At 40.5% G+C, this 19,893-nt stretch overlaps 1 protein-coding gene across 1 annotated transcript in view; it reads left to right on the top strand.

Annotated features, from left to right (window-relative positions):
- Nucleotides 1-19,893, top strand: part of LOC109930086 (stromal membrane-associated protein 1-like) — a 251,251-nt gene that overhangs the window by 60,546 nt on the left and 170,812 nt on the right. Inside the window, exons 4-6 of the mRNA XM_048597072.1 lie at nucleotides 6,007-6,082; nucleotides 15,711-15,788; nucleotides 19,437-19,517. Coding sequence (XP_048453029.1) covers nucleotides 6,007-6,082; nucleotides 15,711-15,788; nucleotides 19,437-19,517 — 235 coding nt within the window. The remainder of the gene's footprint in view (nucleotides 1-6,006; nucleotides 6,083-15,710; nucleotides 15,789-19,436; nucleotides 19,518-19,893) is intronic.

Genomic DNA, 19,893 nt, shown 5'->3' with positions numbered 1-19,893 from the left:
TGATTTTATTGGTTTTGTTAGCTTAACTAAATTTCCTTGGTCTAACTTTGAGATTTCAACCAGTATTTTCTAGAAGGAGCAATGATTTGTTTCAATGGTAAACCTTATTGTGCGAGATAGGTAACTCATTGGTAAAAGAATTCTAATTGTCTGCATTCACAGAAGATCTAAAATTAGTTTTGTCCTCTAATTTATTCTGCTTTTGTTGATTCCAGTAAAATCTACAGTTGAGTTTGGAAAAGTTATTCCATTCAGCATAAACTTTTTTTACTGCTTTCAAAACTATTTGCGTATGTGCTGATGTTTTCAGTAATTTCAGTGCTGCATATGTTTGACTGAAGAAAAACTCATTGTTTAGCATTAAAGCTTCATTTCTGAGCCTGTTTGGAGATAGATGTTTTCAATTTTGAGTGAAGGAACTGGTTCAGGCGAATGGATAAAGAACCTGGATTCTATAAAACTAGAGTTAACTAGTTGAAAGTTCAACAATTAAAAGCGTAATATTGTAAGAGGGAGTGAAAAAGTAATTCTGACTGTGAAGCCAGTTTTCCACTTTTAAAAATCACTTCATTCATAGGCTTTTGCCAGTAAGTGATTTGTCAGTCTCATTAAGGTAATTTGTGAAAGTTGGTAAAATTATTTGGGAGGCTCCTGTGTCTTATTTACTAGCATTTTCTGGCTTTTCACCTGCATGCTGTTATTAATTTTCTGTGGAGCTAGATCTCAGTAGAAATAGTTACAACCAAAGCATGTGTTCTGTACTTTCAAGCTGGTATTGTAAATGGCTGCTTTCGAGAGAAATCAATGGTTGGGAGATCTGATGCATTGTGATTTGGAATTCTCATTCTCCTGCAATTGATGAGCTGCTAGTGTGGAATACACTCCCAGCGTGCATCTCACATCTCTAGCATAACTGAGTCTGTTCAGATCTTTCCACGATGTATATTAGGCTACTTCTCAGTTTTTGCAATTGTGCTTGAATTATGGCAACAATACACATCTTAGTCCGCATTTCCCTTAAGATTAATGAATGTAAATTTCTGACTCGCACAGCTGGTCTGCTTAATTGATTTTCTTTTCAAAAAAATTCATTTCTTTGACGCTTAAGTCTTTTTACAAGTAACCACTAGTTTTTCATTCTCTGTTTACTTGTGGAATGCTCTCATGTCTTATTTTAATTTCTCTTGCTTATTTGTTACCTTTTTCACTAGTGTTTGACTGTCATAATTTACCTGTGGATTGGATTCAATTTAACTTTTGCACAATTCAAAAGTCTGTAAAACCACAGTAGTCTGTAGCCTTTTTAATTTCTACATTTGGCCGGAGTTTGTTTTCCAGTCATTAGTATTCATTCTTCTATGCATCTTTTAATTGTTGTTGTAAAAAAGTTAATTTGAAAAAATGTGTAGTTTAGTAAGCAAAGGCTAAGAAGAGGGGGAATTTTGGACTGTGTTTTAGAGAACTTTCTTGATTAGTATGTTGTTAGCCCACCTGGAAAGGAGGTGATACTGCATCTGGTGCTAGGAATGAAGTGGGCTGAGTGGAACAAGATTTTGTGGGGCACATTTGGGTGAGAGCAGATGTTTTAAGACTGTTAGTGTAGAAGAGCAAGGAGAAATGAAATGTATTCTTTTAATCTGATAAGGAATCTAGTACAACGGCTAGGAGACAGAAATGGGCAATTGGGTAAAGGATCAAGGTTAATGTGAGGAACATCTTCCAAACCCATGATGTCTTCCATCTAAAAGGACAAAGGCAGCCGATACATGGAAGCCACACCAGCTGCAAATTCCCCTCCAAGCCATACTCTGTCCTGACTTTGAAAATACAACTGTTCCTTCACTGTCGCAAGGTCAAATTCCTGGAATTCCCTCCCAAATGGCATTGTGGGTCAACCCACAGCGGGTGGACCACAGTTGTACAATAGGGCAGCTGGGGTTGGGGGGGTGGCAGTAACAGCTGGCCAGCCAGTGACACTGTCGTCCCATCAAAGATTAAAAACAATAAATTTTTTTACAGAGTAAATACTGTTGACCTGGAATCCACTGCCTATGAAGGAGGTGGATGTGGATTCAATCAGTGATTTCAAAAGGAATTCAGATGGCCGCTTGAAAGGACTGCATGGATGGTATTTCCCACCAGCTAGTTGCTGTTGTCAGTCACCCCAGAGAGCTCACATAGACTTGATTGGACAATAGCCTCCTTCTGTGGCATAAATGACCGTGGACTCTAGTTTTGAGAGCAAGCCAAAATACAAAGACTGAAAAATTCAGTAATCCCAAAATCTTAACTGGTGCCATTTCACTCACCATTTGTGTACACTAAAATCTATTAAAATTTATTAAGATTTAACTATAATCTGGAGCACACACCTTTGGATCTGTTTTACGCTCATGTCACCACTAGACTTAAGCTGCTGACGAAGGGTCTAGGCCCGAAACGTCAGCTTTCCTGCTCCTCTGCTTGGCCTGCTGTGTTCATCCAGCTCTACACCTTGTTATCTCAGACTTAAGCTGCTGTTTGGTTTTCAGTTTTTCAATGCATTCATTTTAAAATTCTGGCCTCTGATCACTTCACGGCTTCACTTCTCTGCTTTCTTGAACTTTATTCATTTCCCTTTTTCAGCTTAATCATCAAACTGCTCAGTCCCATGCGCTGATTTCTTTAAACCCAGTTCCATAGAGTTATGTTCCAGAATTGCACAGAATAGAATAAAACCATAAAGTTTTGGTCACTTAATGACAAATTTCATTGTTTTCTCAGGCATGTTTGAATATTGATGAAAAGAGGAAATCGTTGAAGGTTTCGTCTTGTATTTCTCAGGACAAATGTTTCCAAATTTCACATGATCACAGCAATTTAATCTACATGAGAAAAATGCGTTGATTAGCTAATGGGTTGCTGTGGAGAACGAAAATGGAAACTATAGGTGACTGAGTAGATCAATGAAGGCACAAGGACTGAACATATTGCTGTTTTTTTCCCTGGAGATCAGGCAACGGTAAATGAACCATGTTATAAAACAGTGATCACATCTCCTTAAGTTTTAAGACAGCTATGAATAAGGATAAGTCAGGACTTTGTGCACTAAATGAGGGGAGGGCAAATTATGTCAGTATTAGGCAGGAGCTAGGGAGTGTTAATTGGAGGAGCTGTTATCAGAGAAGTCCACATTCGACGTGTAGGAATTGTTTAAAGACCTGCTGATGAGAGTTCAGGACCGCATGTCCCAATAAGGAGGAAGGACAAGGATGGGAACATAAGGGACCCTCGGTTATGAAGGAGGTTGTGAATTTAGTCAAAAAGAAGAAAGAAGCAAATGTAAGGTTTAGGAATCTTAAATTGGACAGGGCCCATGAGAAATATAAAGAAATCAGGAAAGAACTCAAGCGTGGAATTAGGAGAGCAAGAAGGGGCCATGAAATGATGTTGGCACATAAGGTTAAAGAGAATCCTAAGGCATTCTATATGTACATTAAACACAAGAGGATTAGGGAGAAGGTTGGAACACTCAAGGATAAAGGAGGGAACTTGTGCTTGGAACCAGAGGATGTGGGCAAGATCCTAAATGTGAACTTTGCATCGATATTTACCCAGGAGAAGGTTATGGAGGATAGTGAGATATGTGTGGAATGTGCTAATATGCTAGGGCATTTTGAGATCAAGAAGGAAATGGGTCTCTTGAAGAACATTAAGTTGGATAAGTCCCCAGTGCCCCGATGGTATTTACCCCAAGTTACTGAGAGAGGCAAGAAAGGAAATTGCTGGGGCTTTGACCAAGATCTTTGTATCCTTGCTAGCTGCTGGAGATCCCGGGAGACTGCAAGTAGCTAAGGTTGTTCCCCTGTTCAAGAAGGGAAATAGGGATAATCTAGGAAACTATAGGCTCTCTCATCGGTGGTTTGGAAGCTATTGAAGAAAATTCTTAGGGATAGCATTTATATGCATTTGGAAAAGCATGGCGTAATTAGAGGCAGTCAGCACAGCTTTGTGCGGGGCAAGTCATATCTCACTAACTTGATTGAATTTTTCGAGGAGGTGACGAAGGTGGTCGATGAGGGAAGAGCTGTGGATGTTGTTCATGTGGATTTTAATAAGGCTTTCGACAAGGTCCCTTGTGGTAGGTGCACCCAGAAGATTAAGATGCATGGGATCCACGGTGACTTGGTGCGTGGATTCAGAATTGGCTTTCTCAATAAAGACAGAGGATAGTGGTGGAAGGGTGTTTTTTTAGGTTGGAGGTCAGTGGCAAGTGGTGTTATGTAGGGATCCATGCTGGGACCTCTGCTGTTTGTAATATATATACGTGTGTGTATATATAAAATGACTTAGACGAAAATGTAGGTGGGTGGGTTAGTAAGTTTGCAGACCATACAAAGATCGATGGAGTTGTGGATAGTGTAGATGGTTGTGAAAGGATACAGCAGGATATAGATCAGTTGCAGATATAGGCAGAGAAATGGAGGATGGAGTTTAATCCAAGTAAGTGTGAGGTGCTGCACTTTGGGAGATCAAATGTTAAGGCAAAGTATACAGTTAATGGCAGAACCCTGAACAACGTTGATGTACAGAGGGATCTTGAGGTTCAATTTCTTAGTTCCCTGAAAGTTGCCACATAAGTAGATCCAGTGGTAAAGAAGCCATATGGCATGCTTGCCTTTATTGGTTGGGGTATTTGAATACAAGAGTCAGAATGTCACGTTGTAGCTTTATACAACTTTGGTTAGGCCACATTACAATACGGCATTCAATTCTGGTTGCCATATTACAGGAATGATGTGGAGGCTTTGGAGAGGGTGCAGAAGAGATTCACTGGATGCTGCCTGGATAAGAGGGCATGAACTCAGGTTGTTTTCTCTGGAGTGGTGGAGGCTAAGGGGAGATTTGATAGAAGTGTATAAAATTGAGATACAAAAATAGGCTTGACAGTCACAACCTTTATTCTAGAATTGAAATGTCTCATAAGGTGAGGGGGGAAAGTTTGTACACAGACTGGTAGGAGTCTGGAACGCGCTGCCAGGGTTGGTGATGGAGGCAGATACGACTGGGGCATTTAAGGGATTTTTAGATAAGCACATGAATATTTCAAGGAATGGAGGGATATGGACCAAGGGCAGTCAGAAGGGGTTAGATTAATTTGGCGTCATGTTTGGCACAACATTGTGGGCCGAAGGGCCCATTCCTGTGCTGTACTGTTCTATGTTCAGTGTTATTTGCTGAGCCTCAGCTGCCCAGGCATTTCTCCTCTTTTAAGATATTCCTTAAACTTAGCTGTTTAACCGAGTCTTTGTTAGACTTCCCTAACATCTGTTTTAAACTTGGTGTTGCTTTATGTTCTTCTGTTAAGTGTTTTGGGATATTTTATCACATCAAAGATGTTGTATAATATTGTTGTGACCACCATTAAAATAAATGAGAAATCATTTGATTTTGTAACTGGAAATTTGAAGTCTGGAGCAAACATAGTTTTAAAAACTTTTTTTTGACCCTTTGTGGACTGAGGGATACCAATAGAAAATAATCAAATTGTGCCTAAAGTGAAAAGACAAATCTAGGTTAACAATTTTATTAGGTACCAAAGGGACGTTTTAAAAATAAGGGAATTCTGATTTGATGTTTGATTTGATTTTATTGTCACGTGTCCCGAAATACCGGAAAAGTTTTGTTTACAAGCAGTAGAGGCAGATCACAGCAAGTAAAGGATGTACAGATCAAAAAAACTTAGAGGCATACAGGTTACATTGCAGTTTACATTATTTGAGGTTAGAGTCCATTCAACAGTCTGATTTTGGCCAGAAAGAAGCTGCTCCTGAACCTGCTTGTGCATGCGATCAGGTAGCTTCTGCTTGATGGAAGAGGTTGTAGGAGGTCATAAAGTTGATTGAAAACACTTTTTGAGCATGTTACTAATTCAGCTGTGTTCAGAAATCTTTTTTACTATTGCAGGAAATAAAATGCTTTCTTTATTTAAAAACAAAATATTTTCCTTGACGGAGTATTCTTCAGAGCTGTAGAATTTTTCATCAGGGACAAGTATGAGAAAAAGAAATATGTGGATAAAAATGCAAACAGTGGAATCACAGTAAGTACTGCTGCATGTCCTGGCCTGGAACTGTCTTTAACCTTAAATTCACTAGCTTTTAAAAAGGTTTTGTGTTTCACTGGAGGTACTATAGAAATTTCAGTCAGTTTTGCTGAGATTCATGCTTATATGGTAGAAATTACTAATACAATACTTTTTAACAGTGCCCCTGCTGAGATCACAGGGCATTCAGTCATTTTATAGCTGCCTGATTTCAACCTTTAGTTCATAGACTCAGCTAGAGTGCACTGGATTTGCTGTTTTGAGCCCAATATGATACATCAGAACAGAAGACAGTGAAGACAGTTGCAAAATTATGTTTTTTATGTTGTTGATTGGGGTGGAACAGGTGGAGAAGGTACAAAGAACAAAAGACAAATCGAGTGCTAATAGAGGAGGGATATGGATGCAAATAGCAGAAATTTGGTCCATTCTGCTGACAGTGAGCACATGCCAACAAGACAGTGGAGGGTGGTTGGAGCCATGGTGGGGGTGCTGTGAGCTGAGGGGCTGTAATCAAAATGGCTGAGTGTTTATGCTGTGCTGTTGTTGAATGCAGTGTTCAGTCCTGAAGGCTGTAAAGTGCCTAAGGGTGAAATGAGCAAGTGAAGGGGAAGAATAAGATTAGGCAAAAATAAGTTCTGTGATAGATCATAGAATCCCTACACTGTGGAAACAGGCCCTTCAGCCCAACAAGTCCACACTGAGCCTCAACACATCCCACCCAGACGCATCTCCCTATAACCCACTGGGCTGGAAACTTTATAGTGGGAAGCCAAAGGGATCATCCCAAGAAATATAATATGTCTAGAGGAGGTGTGAATTGTAATCATGAATTGCTGTCATCTGAAAATAAAAAGGCTTTTAAAAAAAAACAGAAATAACAGAAGCCAAAGTAAGCAAAGAAAAATGAAACAAAATGGGGACAGAGGTTGTAATTAAATTTATTATATTAGGGCTGAGTACTGAAAAATACAACATACGCTCTTGGAAAGGATAAGCTGCTGTTCCTTGAGCTTGGTAGACAGACAGGAGGCTGGAAGAACACAGCAAGCCAAGCAGCATTTGGAGGAAAGGAGCAGTCAACATTTCAGGTATTACCCTTCTTCAGGACTAGATGGGGGTGCGAAAGGTGGAGGCAGAATGGTGGTGATAGTTGGATACTGGTAGTAGGTATGACCTGGTTGGTCGGTGGGAGGGATGAATCGGTTGTTGGCTGGAAGGGAGAGCAGAAGGTGGAATGGAAGAGAGGAGGTGGGGCTGGAAGGGAAGCTGGTGGGAAAGTTATTTGAAATTGGAGAACTCAATGTTGAGTTCTCCGGGCTATAGGGTGCCCAGGCGGAAGATAAGGTGGTGTCCTTCAGATTTGTGTTCCGAGTCGCTGCAACACTGGAGGAGGCTGAGAACAGACATGTCGGAGGTGGAGTGAGGCGGGGAGTTGAAATGGGTGGTGACCGGGAGGTTAGTATGGCATTTGGGCCAGGCAAAGATACTCAGCAAAACAGTCACGTAGTCCACATTTGGTCTCACTGACCTAGAGAAGACTACATTAGGAGCACCGGATGCTATAGTCTAGGTTGGAGGAGATGCAGGTGAAACTCTGTCTCACTTGGAAGGACTGTTTAGGGTCCTGAATGGAGGTGAGAGAGGTGGTGTGTAGGCAGGCGTTACATCTTTTATGTAAGAAGGGAAGTTACTGGTCGGGTTGGAGTGGTTGTTGGGGAGTGTGGTGTGAACTGAGGAGTGGCGTAGGGAATGGTCCTTGCGGAAGGCAGAGAGGAGTAGGGAGTGGAAGATGTTCCAGATGGTGGGGTCTAATTGGAGTTGGTACAGGTGTTTGAGGAGGATACAGTGGATGCAGAGGCTGGTGGGGTGGAAAGTGAGGACAAGGGGTCCCTGTCTTTATTATGTTTGGTGGGGACGTGGGTGGTGGTTCAGAGCTGTATAGTCCCTCCAGCTTATAGTCCCCCAGCCTCGTACCGCCTGGTTCTACCTGCTCCCCAAGATCCATAAGCCCAACTACCCAGCCAACCCATTGTCTCCGCATGCTCCTGCCCCACCAAATCTATCTCTTCCTACCTCGACTCCATTCTCTCCCCCTTGGTCCAGGCACTCCCCACCTACATCTGGGACACAAACCACGCCCTCCACGCCTTTGGAAACTTCCAACTCCCTGGCTCCCGGTGCTTCATCTTTACAATAGATAATCAATCCCTGTACATGTCCATACCTCACAAGGACAGCCTCTGAGCCCTCGGTTTTTTCCTCTCCATCACACCCATCCAGTCCGCTAACCCCGCCACCCCCACAATACCCTTCTCTGCCTCCCCAAACTAGTCCTCACCCTCAATAACTCTCTGCCTTTCGCAAGAACCGTTCCCTACACCACTCTTTAGTTCATGTCACACTCCCCACCAACCACTCCAACCTGACTGGTACCTTCCCCTGTAACTGTAAAAGATGCAACACCTGCCCACACACCACTTCCCTCACCTCCATTCAGGCCCTTCCAAGTGAGACAGAGCTTCACCTGCATCTCCTCCAAGCTAGTCTATTGCCTCCAGTGCTCCCAATGTCTTCAGTGAGACCAAACTTACACTAGGTGACTGTTTTGCTGAGCATCTTTGCCTGGTCCGTAACAGCCAATGCCCATTTCAACTCCCCGCCCCAGTTCCCCTCCGACATGTCCGTCCTCGGCCTCTTCCAGTGTTGCGGCAATTCGGAACAGCACCTTATCTTCTGCCTGGGCATCCTACACCCAGAGGACTCAACCAGATTCATCACTCCCATTGACCAACCCAGGTCGTACCTACTACCAGTGTTCACCTAACACCACTATTCCGCCTCCACACCTCTGCACCCCCCCCCAATTTGTCTGCAGCTCCCCATGCCCCCACATCCAGTGGTGAAGAAGGGTAGTACCCACAACATTGGCTGTTCCTTTCCTCGAGATTCTGCCTGGATTGCTGTGTTCTTCCAGCCTCCTGTTTGTCTATCTTGGATTCCAGCATCTGCAGTTTCTTTGTCTCTGTTCCCTGAGCTTCATTGGCCCACCGTAGGAGGCCAAGATCAGGATTCAGAATTAGTTGGACTATTAAAATGAGAGGTGACTGGAAGCTCAGAGTCACACTTACAAACTCGATGAAAGTATTTCACAAAATGGTCAGCCAATCAGTTTGGTTTCCCTAGTTCAATGCACATACATTGTAAGCAGCTAAAAAATGTATTTAACTGAATAATACAAGTGAATTACTGTTTCATCTGTAAAGTATATTTGGAGCTTTGGATGGTGCTAACGTGGGAGGTCAAAGAGCAGGTGTTGTGTCTCCTGAGCTTGTGTGGAATGGTGCTGTTGGTCAGGGAGTGGCTGTTGGGGACGATTCAAGGCATTGCAATGGGTATGATCCCTTTCTGGAGTGCTAAAATTGAAGAAGGAAGATGTATTTTGTGGCAGAAAAGGCAGAAGGTGATGAGTTGAATATGGATATTGGAAGGTGAAGACAAGGCATATAGAAATCAAATACTGTTCACGCTCTTGACTCACCTTCCAGCAAGAAAGCAAAGAGATACTCTTTGTAAATGTTAATAGTTTTGAAAATCCAAAGTGTAACAGTTGACAGAATTGTTAAAGAAATTGCTTGTAACCAATGTGCGACATTGTGACTTTGCATCTCAATTTCACTTCACTTGCTACAACAATGCTTTTATTTCTGAATATCTCAATGTTTGACTTTTTTTCTTCTGAATACTTTTATTATGGTCATGTCATTGTCAGAAAAAATAGGATTGAGCTCCAGAGTTGGCATTAGGAAAGAGGGAATTTGTGTGGGAGAATGCTTTTGCATGCAGCTATCGCACTTCAAATCATTTTGGTTAAGTAGATCAAAATGGAGCAGCCTCTTATTAACACTATTTTCCAGAGTGATTGAGAAGAATTTTATTTCCTACTGTTGAGTGGAAAAATATGGCTGAAAGGCTTTCAAGAACAGCAGTAGGGGTAGACAGAAGCACGATGGCAATTGCAAGTTAAACTTTTTGAGTCATTGTGCTGTGATAATAATCTGAGTCTTGACTGTTTAGTTGTTGTTTGTTTCTTCAGCAGTAGCAAAGTTTGCAGATCTCAGTTCTCAGTGAATGGTTGTTATTTCAAATTAGTCTGTAAGTGGGCACTTTTGAGGTTGAACAAGACATGGGCAAATAGTGTTTTATCCAGAAATAGCTGTTGACAAAAAAGCATGTATGTATTGAGTCTGGTCATTGTTTTTCCAAGCTGAATACTTTGCAGACAACTTTACATCTTGATATGTAACTTGTAGAAAGGTGTGAATCAAGTGGGAGGTCAGATCTGAGTTTTGTTGCCCTGTATAACTTTGACTGATCATTGTGGGTAGTTTAATTAGGTTGGCTTAACTTGATCATGAGATCATAACAACCAGTTTGAATCATTTGTCATTTTGGAATAGTTTTTTAGTCTGTTATGAATGTTGATAATCCATTTTCACAGTTACAATAGAATAAAGAAATTAGTAGGAAAACAGCACGCACATACAAGAGTGTGGAAGTCATAAAAAAATTATACACAATTGAGAGATGTGAAAGACATGACAGTAGATGAATTTTAACTAATGAATAAGCTATGTTCTTTAGGATATATCTTGAGTTATTGGTTTTTCTGACCATCAAGGATATCAGCATTGACTATTTCAGTTCTGTGAAATGGATGTAAGCAAGTGTAAACAAATAATTGGGAAATGATGACTATGAAATGAATCAGTGCAAGAAGTGACAACTTTGAATCAAAATTAGCGATGCAGATTGGAAAACGGTTAAGTCAATTTAATAAAAAGCAATCTGGCTTAAGTTAATTGACCACATACTGCAAACAAATTTATAAATCGGCAGTGTTATAAAATTCAGTTATAAAAGAGAGGATAACCATGAGTCTGAGTGAAGCACATAAAAGATGTGGTCTGTGGAGAAATTATTACTTTTAAACAAACTTTAAAATGGAAAATTTTAAAAATTAGAACTAATGCAATAAAACATTGTGAATCTGGCATGTGATCAGACGTTTTATAGAATGACAAAAGAGGAAAGCAGATAAAGCGGGGAGGAAGTGCGAGATCAGGGACAAGAGGTATCCTAATGCCAGAGTCTTTGAATGTTGAGCATTGCTTTTTATAAATGATGGAAATTCAATGATAGGTTTATCAGAAATGGCAGTCTTGGTGAACTTCTAAAATAAAATAATAGGATTGAGTCAATAACACAGCATGGAGCTGGAGGAACACAGCCGGTCAGGCAGCATCAGAGGAGCAGGAAAGTTGACATTTTGTACGGGACCCTTCATCAGGACTGGGCATCTGCAGTTGTTGCTATCTCCAAGTAATAGGATTGACTTGGATATGATACTAGGACAGACTGCATGTACACTAAACTATTGAAAGTTGTCAGAGAGAGCATTGCAGAGACACTGATCATAATTTGAAATCCTGAAATTTACTAATTGCTTCTGAATTAGAAAATACCTACTGTATCACTTAAGGAAGCAGGATGGGGTAATTAGTTCAGTCTCAGGTCTTAGAATCCATAATTTAGGAGAAATCACTGAGAATGGAGTAATAGATCTACTCCAGAATGCCTGGGAAAATACAATTGTAGGTGACCAGTCAGGCAGAAATTCATTGAAAGTAAATGGTGAGGAACTGCTCTTCCAATCGCTGACAGGTTCACTAACATCAAGTAGAGGAGGGAACCAATCAGCAACAAATGTAGAATAGAAGTAACCAATGATAAAAGGAGCAGCCAATGATGGGAATAAGTAAGTCCCTACAGTGAGGGAGTAGAGGGTCGTCGTGCAGCCAGGAAGTGTTTTTACCAAGGCTGGGACATGGGGATTGGCAGTCGTCGTCATACTGTACCCAGGGAGTAACAAGAAGCTGTTTTCTTTTTTGCTGAGGCAGTCATTTGCCAGAGAGAAATTGTGGTGGGGGCGTTGGTGGAAGGGAGGCCATGAGGATGAAGCTTGAAAGGATGTTGAGAGGGAGAGACAAGGGGCGTGGAGGGGTGGGGGAAATTGCAAGGGTATAAGGTGGGGGGAATGAAGCCACTTGAGGAAGAAAGAAAAAGATAATTAGGCTGAAAGCGGGTTTTACAAAGAAGAGTTTTATATACCTCTCAATAAATTAACGACAAATCTAACTGAGAAAACTTGAAATCACGAAGATAATAAATTAGATTTTTATGAATGTGGAATCTGTAGTTTAAGCATTACTAAAAGAAGGTAAGCAGTTTAAGCTTTTTGCTTTGCGCTCATCAGAGGTAGGATGGAAGAATCAGATTTGGGGCAAGAAAAGGAACAGCATTTTTTATCGCATGTAAAGAGGCTGACTGGTTGGATGATCAATATTCTTTCGACTGATTCAACTGATACAGTTTCCAGTTCAAAGAATCATTTGTCTGCAATTTCTTCCAGCAGAAGGCCAGGACTTCCAATAAGATCCAAATAATCTAGTGGAACCACAGCTGTTTCCCATTGGGGTGGCACAGTGTTTAGCATTGCTGCCTCACCGCGCCAGGGACCCAGATTCGATTCTATCCTTAGGTGATTTTCTGTGTGGAGTTTGCATTCTCTCCATTTCTGCGTGGATGGATCTAGGTGCGATGCTCTTTGAAGGGTCAGTGAGGACTAATCGCGCCGAATAGCCTGCTTCCACACTGTAGGGATTCTATGTAAGTGTCAGTCATCCCAGTTATAGAGTTCAGCTGGTTAGCCAGGCATTTGGCTCCAGCAAGATTCAGATGGTCCTAATTAAAACCAATTAGGCAAGTGAGGATGCCAGTTGGTTTCAGTTATAATCTCTCATTATTCCAGTCGTTGAGTTAAATTCAGTTGTGGCATGTTAATTCTGGTAATAAATAAATCAGATAGTTTTAGTTAATTTCAACTAATGTTTTTCTTATGTATTTGTACAGATTGTTGGCTAGATAGCAGGTAAAATAGTATACAGGAAACAAAGAATTGCAGATGCTGGAAATCAGAAACAAAAACTGAAATTGCTGAAAAACTTAGCAGATCTAACAGCACCTGTGGTTAGAAAGGAGAGCTAATGTTTCGGGTCCAGTGACCTTTCTTCTGAACTGATTTTAGCGAGAAAAAGATTGGTTAGTATGGTGAAGATGGAGAGGAAGTGAAGTAAACAATAGGTGGAGATGGAGCCCAGAGAGAGAAAATTAGTTGGTCAGTCAAAGGAATGGATGAAGGTCAGCCTGGCAGAATCAGCTGTTAATGGGGACAATAAGTGGCTGAAAACGGGTTGTTTGTGATAGAAGCCCATGTGATGACAATATTTTGAGAATCGTTAGGCTGTGGAGTTCTATTCAGAAAGCAACAGAGGCAGAGTCATTGAATTTACTCATGGCCATGTTGAGTAGATTTTGATGGGCTAGGCAGTTGAGGATTATTGGAGACACTCAAAAGTGGAATGAAGATTAGCTGCAGCTATATTGAATGATGGAGTAGGTTCAAAGAGCCGACTGGCCTGCTCTGCGCTGCTAAGTTGTATGATATATAAATCTCTCTGTATTGTTGTTAGGTAGTCTCCTACTGCTGAATAGAGCTATCAGAAATACCTAACTATTTTGTAATGGCCTAAGAGAAATATTCATTTCAAGTCTATTAAAGTTTGAGTCTTCTTGTAGATCTAATTCATAAATTGGCAATTTGACATGAAATATTTGAAGCAGTTGTAGTACCAGTTGATGGTATTACTGGACAAGTTAAGTCCCAGACTGAAATAGAAACCTGGTTTGATGAATTATATTTATTTGTTTTAATTAGATGATTCGTTTTACTGAAGTACAAACACGCAACGTATGTTCAGTTTTAGCAATAAAATTGAAGTTCATTCAACAAAAGAAATGAAGATGAGACAGAGTAAATCAAACAATTTATGTATCACAAATTTAAAGATTTTAAACATATGGTAAAATACAATCTTATTCATCTTGTTACCATTTACAGTACTCACTTAGAGAATTCCCTTCTCTAACCAATCTATAGGTTTACTTAACTGATGCTTCAACTTCTACTCTTGAGAATCTGATAGCATCTTCCTTGAGTCTTCATATAACGGAGCATAAACTTTCTCAGCTTCAAATAACTCCTTCAGGATTTCAGCCAAACAGGAAATGTTAGCAAGATGAAGGTGATAAAGCTAGCTGCATCAAACCTCTTCACGTCAAGCAGTTGATTTTCTAGTTACTGTTGTAATATGGGAAAACTCCTACACCACAGTTATGACTATGGTTCAAAGCTATTTCATTGACTGTAATGTATGTTTAGATGGCTCCTAGTCATAAACAGTGCAATATAAATGCAAGGTATAGGTGATACATCCCCTCATGTTTGCAGTGTTGTTTAATTAGATTATGGCTGAATTGTTTGTAACATCGAATCCACATTTTTGCTTACTCCTAATAACCTTTTACCTCATGCTCATCAAGAATTTAGTCTTTTTTTCTTTCAGTAGTATTTAGATATTCTGGTTTGTGGCAGCCACACAATGTACTGAATATGTATTGTGTTGAATTTGAAATTTCCAAGTGAAAGGCCTCCAAGGCATTCATGTTTATTAGCTCATTTCTATTACTGACATCTGCAAATAGAATAGTGTCTAGGGTGCTGTAAAATAATTCCAAAGCAAACTCATTGACAGTGTTCACTTTAAAATTGAGGCTTTTGCTTAATTTATCAGCTGAAGAATAGGTGATGTGCAACGGACTGTGCACTAATAGCTATTTGTTTTGAACAGCAATCATAATGTGAGAGAAGGGTTCATAGAATCCCTGAAGTGTGGAAACAGGTCATTTGGCCCAACAAGTCCACACCGCCCCTCCGAAGAGCATCCCACCCGGTCCCATCCCCCTACCCTATCCATGTAACTCTGCATTTCCCATGGGCACTGTGAGCAATTTTGCATGGCCAGTCTTGGACTGTGGGAGGAAACCAGAACGCACGGCAGAAACCCACGCAGAAGCAGGGAGAATGTGCGAACTCCACACAGATAGTCGCCCACGGGTGGAATTGAACCTTGATCCCTGGCATTTTGAAGCAGCAGTGCTAACCACTGAACCACCGTGCCATCCAGTTTTGAATGAATGAGTTTAAAAACCTTCAAGGAAGGGAATAAAGTAACTTTATATGGATGAGTGTTGCCACCATTGTAGTAAGAGTAAAAATCGTACCTCATACCATTCTGTATAAAAGAGCTTAATCTGAAATTATTCTGTATGTTGTTTGTGTATAGAATATAATTTTGTTGTAGTGGCAGCTTCAGAGGTCTAGTCACTCAGTCTTCTGGACTATGGACAGGATTAGAATATTTTCATTTTAAGAGTTGAGATTGCACTGGTCCAAAAAAGTTGTATTCCTGAATTGAAGTTATGCAATTTGTCAAATGATACGCTTAAAAAAAAATCCTTATCACTGTTTTTCATTGACTACAGATAAAGCTTGTGACATTTTAACTTTTAGGGTTTTTTATGTTGTATAATTAATGCTAATGCTTGTTTTCTGTTTCCTGTTTTGCTTCACGTGTCTGTTGTTCCTTTAATCTGTTCTGTACAGATAACCACCTCTGATGTTGCTGCACCCTTGCCATCATCTCCCTCTTTATCAAATACTGCTGAGAAGAGCAAACTAGAGGTATTATGTTCGAAAACAATCAAGTGTTGATGGACACTGAGTATGGTGTATTTCCCTCTGCTGTGCATGATCTACCGATCAATTTTAGTAAAAAAAAAACTTTCGTGATGTGCCGGTAGAAAAGCAGATATCCTTTTGATAGGAGACAGAAGCTTTCTGGTGAGAAGCTGTTCTGTGTAAACCATGCCACACTGACATTGTTCAGTTTAGACTGTTGGTATTCAGTGCCCAAATGATTATTCACCTGTGATAATTGTGTTGATCTGTCATTTGACATGGTCAGCAGGGCCTTAGAAACTCTCAAAATTGTGTTTTTCGTTGCTGCACTGTCGACAAGACAAGGGAGAGGCAGCTCGTTTTGCCAATCTAATCCTCTTCAGTTTGATCTTCTGTGAGTTCCTGTTGATGAAGTCCACTACTGTTAAAACCCAGGTCAGAAAAATGTCTTCTGGTTATTTTTCTGTCAACCCCACCTCCATTTTCACCCCCAAACCAAAATCCTGGAATATTTTATTTCAATTGTAAAACTTACTCTTTTGACCAGTTCCATTTCACTAGGGGCTGTCTTCAGAGCTAGAGGCATTTTTGCAATCTTTACAGCCCATACAATGTGCTTTATTATCTGTGGGAAGCCCAATTTTAAATAATTCAAAATTCTTGAAAAACACACCTTCAAACAATTTACTATCTACATTGATGTGCAACAGTCAGTTTCTTCGTCATTTTGTTTTCATCATTTAAGATTTTTTTGAGACGTTGCCTGTTTGCGTCTTTAAATTTTAAGAGCCTTCTGAAAAGCTTATCGACTTGCAAGGTAGTTAATTTGATCTGGGGGTGAGGCTAGTTTTATGGATTGTACTGGTTTCCAGTGTAATGTTTTTTTAAGCAAAGCTTTTGAGCTTCATGCTAAATGTAACTTACGTATGAAATTCTGTGATCGTTTGATTTTATTGTTGTCACTTGGGCCAAGATACAGCAAAAAGTGTTTTTTTGCGTGCTAGACAGCAGATTGTGCCATACAAAGTGCATTAGGGCAGCAGAACAGAGTACAGAATATAGTGTTACAGCTGCAGAGAAGGTACAGAAAGAGAGATCAGAATTAACATTTGAGAGGTCCATTCAAAAGTCTGATAACAGCGGGAAAGAAGCTATTATTGAACCTGTTTGTACATGTGTTCAAGCTTTTATATCTTCTGCTGGATGGAAGAGTGTAGAAGAGAGTATAACTCGGGTTGAAGGGGCCTTTGATTATGTTGGTTGCTTTCCCAAGCAGTGGGAAGTATAGATGGAGTTAATGTATGGAAGGCTGGTTTGCGCAATGGACTGGGCTGTGTTCATGGTTCTCTATAGTTTCTTGTGGTCTTGGGACCACATAGTATGTTACCATACTGTGCTGAGATGCATCCAGTTAGGATGCTTTCTGTAGTGTATTTATCAAAATTGTCCTTGTGGACATGCTGAATTTTCTTTAACCTTCTGAGGAAGTAGAGATAATGTTGCGTCAATGTGGGTGGACTAGGACAAATTGTTGGTAATCATCACTACCAGGAACTTAATGCTGTCAACCATCTCCACCTCAGCACCATTGATGCAGACAGCAGCGTGCCCTGCACTCTGCTTCCTGAAGTCACTGACCAGATCCTTCATTTTACTGACGCTGAATGGAGAGATTGTTGTCTTTACAGCATGCCCCTAGCATTCGATCTGTTTTCTGTATTCTGTCTCAACGTTATTTGAGAGCCGACCTACAATGGTGATGTAGTCAACAAACTAGTAAATGGAGTTGGATGCAGAATTTGGCCACACAGTTGTTAGTGTATAAGGCATTGTAGAGAAAATGTTAGTGGATAATAAGGGTAAACAGGATCTGGCAGAGAGGAAGGTTTGGAGAAACAAAGTTGTTAGTGTGAAGAAGAATAAAGATGGTATTAAGGAGTACTGTAGGGGGCTGAGTTTGCAGCCTTACAGGGTTCCGGTGTTAAGGTTGATGATGGAGCGGGTATTGACGCCTGTCATTTGTGATTGCAGTCTGTGGATCAAGAAGTTGAGAATCTAATTGCCAAGCATTGAGCCGAGACCTAGGTCTTGGAATTTAGAGAGAGTTTGTTTGGAATTGTGGTGTTGAAGGCAGAACTGTAGTCAGTAGGTAGGAACTTGACGTAGGCATCCCTGTTATGCATATATTCCAGGAATGAGTGTAAGGCCAGGGAGATAGATTCTCCTGTGGACCTGTTGTGCTGGTAGACGAATTTGTGAACGATCAAAGCAGTTTGGTTGGGTGAAGTTCATGTGAGCCGTGACTACCCTGTTGAAGCACTCTGTTATTATGGAGGTCAGAGCCTCCTGGATGGTAATCATTGAGGTGCACTGCATGATTTTTCTTTGACACTGGGATGATGGTGGCCTTGTTGAAGCAGGGTGGGGACTTCAGATCATAGTAGGTGCGGTTAAAGATGTCTGCAAATACTCCTGCCAGCTGGCCCTCACAGGATCTGAGTGAACAGCCAGGGACTCCATCTGGGCCAGTCGCTTTCTGTGGGTTCACACTCATGAAGGCTGATTTAACATCTGCATTGACTGTGGGTACAGGTGGATCCAAGGCTGTTGGGATAGGTGACATCGTTTCACTGACCTTCTGTTCAAAGCAAGCATAGAATGCATTGAGCTTGTTGGGTATGGATGTACTGTTGCCCAGTCCATTGATTCTGTTCGACCTTGCTTTGTAGCCCATTATGTTGTGTAATCCTCGCCACAACTGGCGGGTGTCCCTATGGTTAGTCTGGGTCTCAAGCTTAGTTTGGTCTTGCCTCTTGGCATCTTTGATGTTTTGGAGATCGTACCTGGATTTCCTGTACAGGTCAGGATTGCCTGATTAGTATGCCTCAGACTTAGACTTAAATAGGGAGTGGATCTCCTGGTTCGTCCATGGTTTCTGGTTGGGGAACGTTTGGGTTAACTTCTTCAGCACATATTCTTATACGTACATACTTACTAATGAAGTCTGTAACGGTAGTGACATGCTCATTTAGATTGGCCACTGAGTTCTTCAATATGGACTAGCCCACTGACTCTAAGCGGCCCTGTTGGAGCCCTTCTGTTGCCTCAATCCAACACTGCATCAGTTTTGGACAAATTAAAAAATCAGCCAAACTTAGTAGGAATTCCATGCCAATATTTTTAATGCTTAATAAATTCATATTAATGGTAAGCTGTCTCCCTCCATCACCTATTGCTTTGAGCCCACACTAGATGAGTGGGATAGCCAAGAATTACTAACTTGTGAAATACAATTCACTGTTCTATAAGAGTGTTTGAAAACTTTGGTCTCCATTCAACATCAAAAGTACCGAGTTCTTAATTTATACATGCATGCCAGTACTCCATTGGACATAAATAGGAATAAACTGGTGGAATAATTGGAATAATTTAGACTGAAGATGAAAATTTTTCCAAGAAAATTGTTTTCACTCTTCATTAAGGTGAGTGAGAAATAAGCTGTAATTACAAAAACAGAAAATAGCATCTGATTGGAAACTCATTGCCTGCTTTGTTATGCTTTAAAATAAATATTAATTTAAATATAGTGACAAAGAGTCTATGGTTGTATTTTTGATTAATGGGTTATAAAAGTCTAACGTGTGCTTGCAGAGAGAAAAGGACAGACGGAAAGATGAAAAGAAAAGGGGAAAATACCAAGAGAAACCTATTACTTTAGAAAAAGTAAAAATGGTGAGTTCAATTTATTCTTTTTCAAATGGCTCTTAAGTGCATATGTTGCGTGTCACTTACCACATTTGAAGCAGATAAAGTTGTGGTATCTTTGAGTTGACACATCACAGTTGTAATGTAGAAACTGTTAGTTTTGGGAAGCCAGAAGACATTCATTTTCTTTACAGTACAGATAAGTGTCACGATTTTTACTGTTGTATGGCATTGAATTAGCTTTTCAAGTATGAACATTTAAAGTCTCACGGAGTTGAGTGTTACATCAAATTGTCATAATCTGTCCTTTATGGCTCTGCATTATTGAACATCTCCATGTCAGATTGTCTACATTGAGTGAGCTGGTCTCTGTTGACGCGATAGCAGGTTGTAACAAGTAACT

This window comes from Rhincodon typus, chromosome 5, assembly GCF_021869965.1.
Source record: "Rhincodon typus isolate 14 chromosome 5, sRhiTyp1.1, whole genome shotgun sequence".
Lineage (NCBI taxonomy): Eukaryota > Metazoa > Chordata > Chondrichthyes > Orectolobiformes > Rhincodontidae > Rhincodon > Rhincodon typus.
This window is presented reverse-complemented; position numbering and strand designations above follow the sequence as displayed.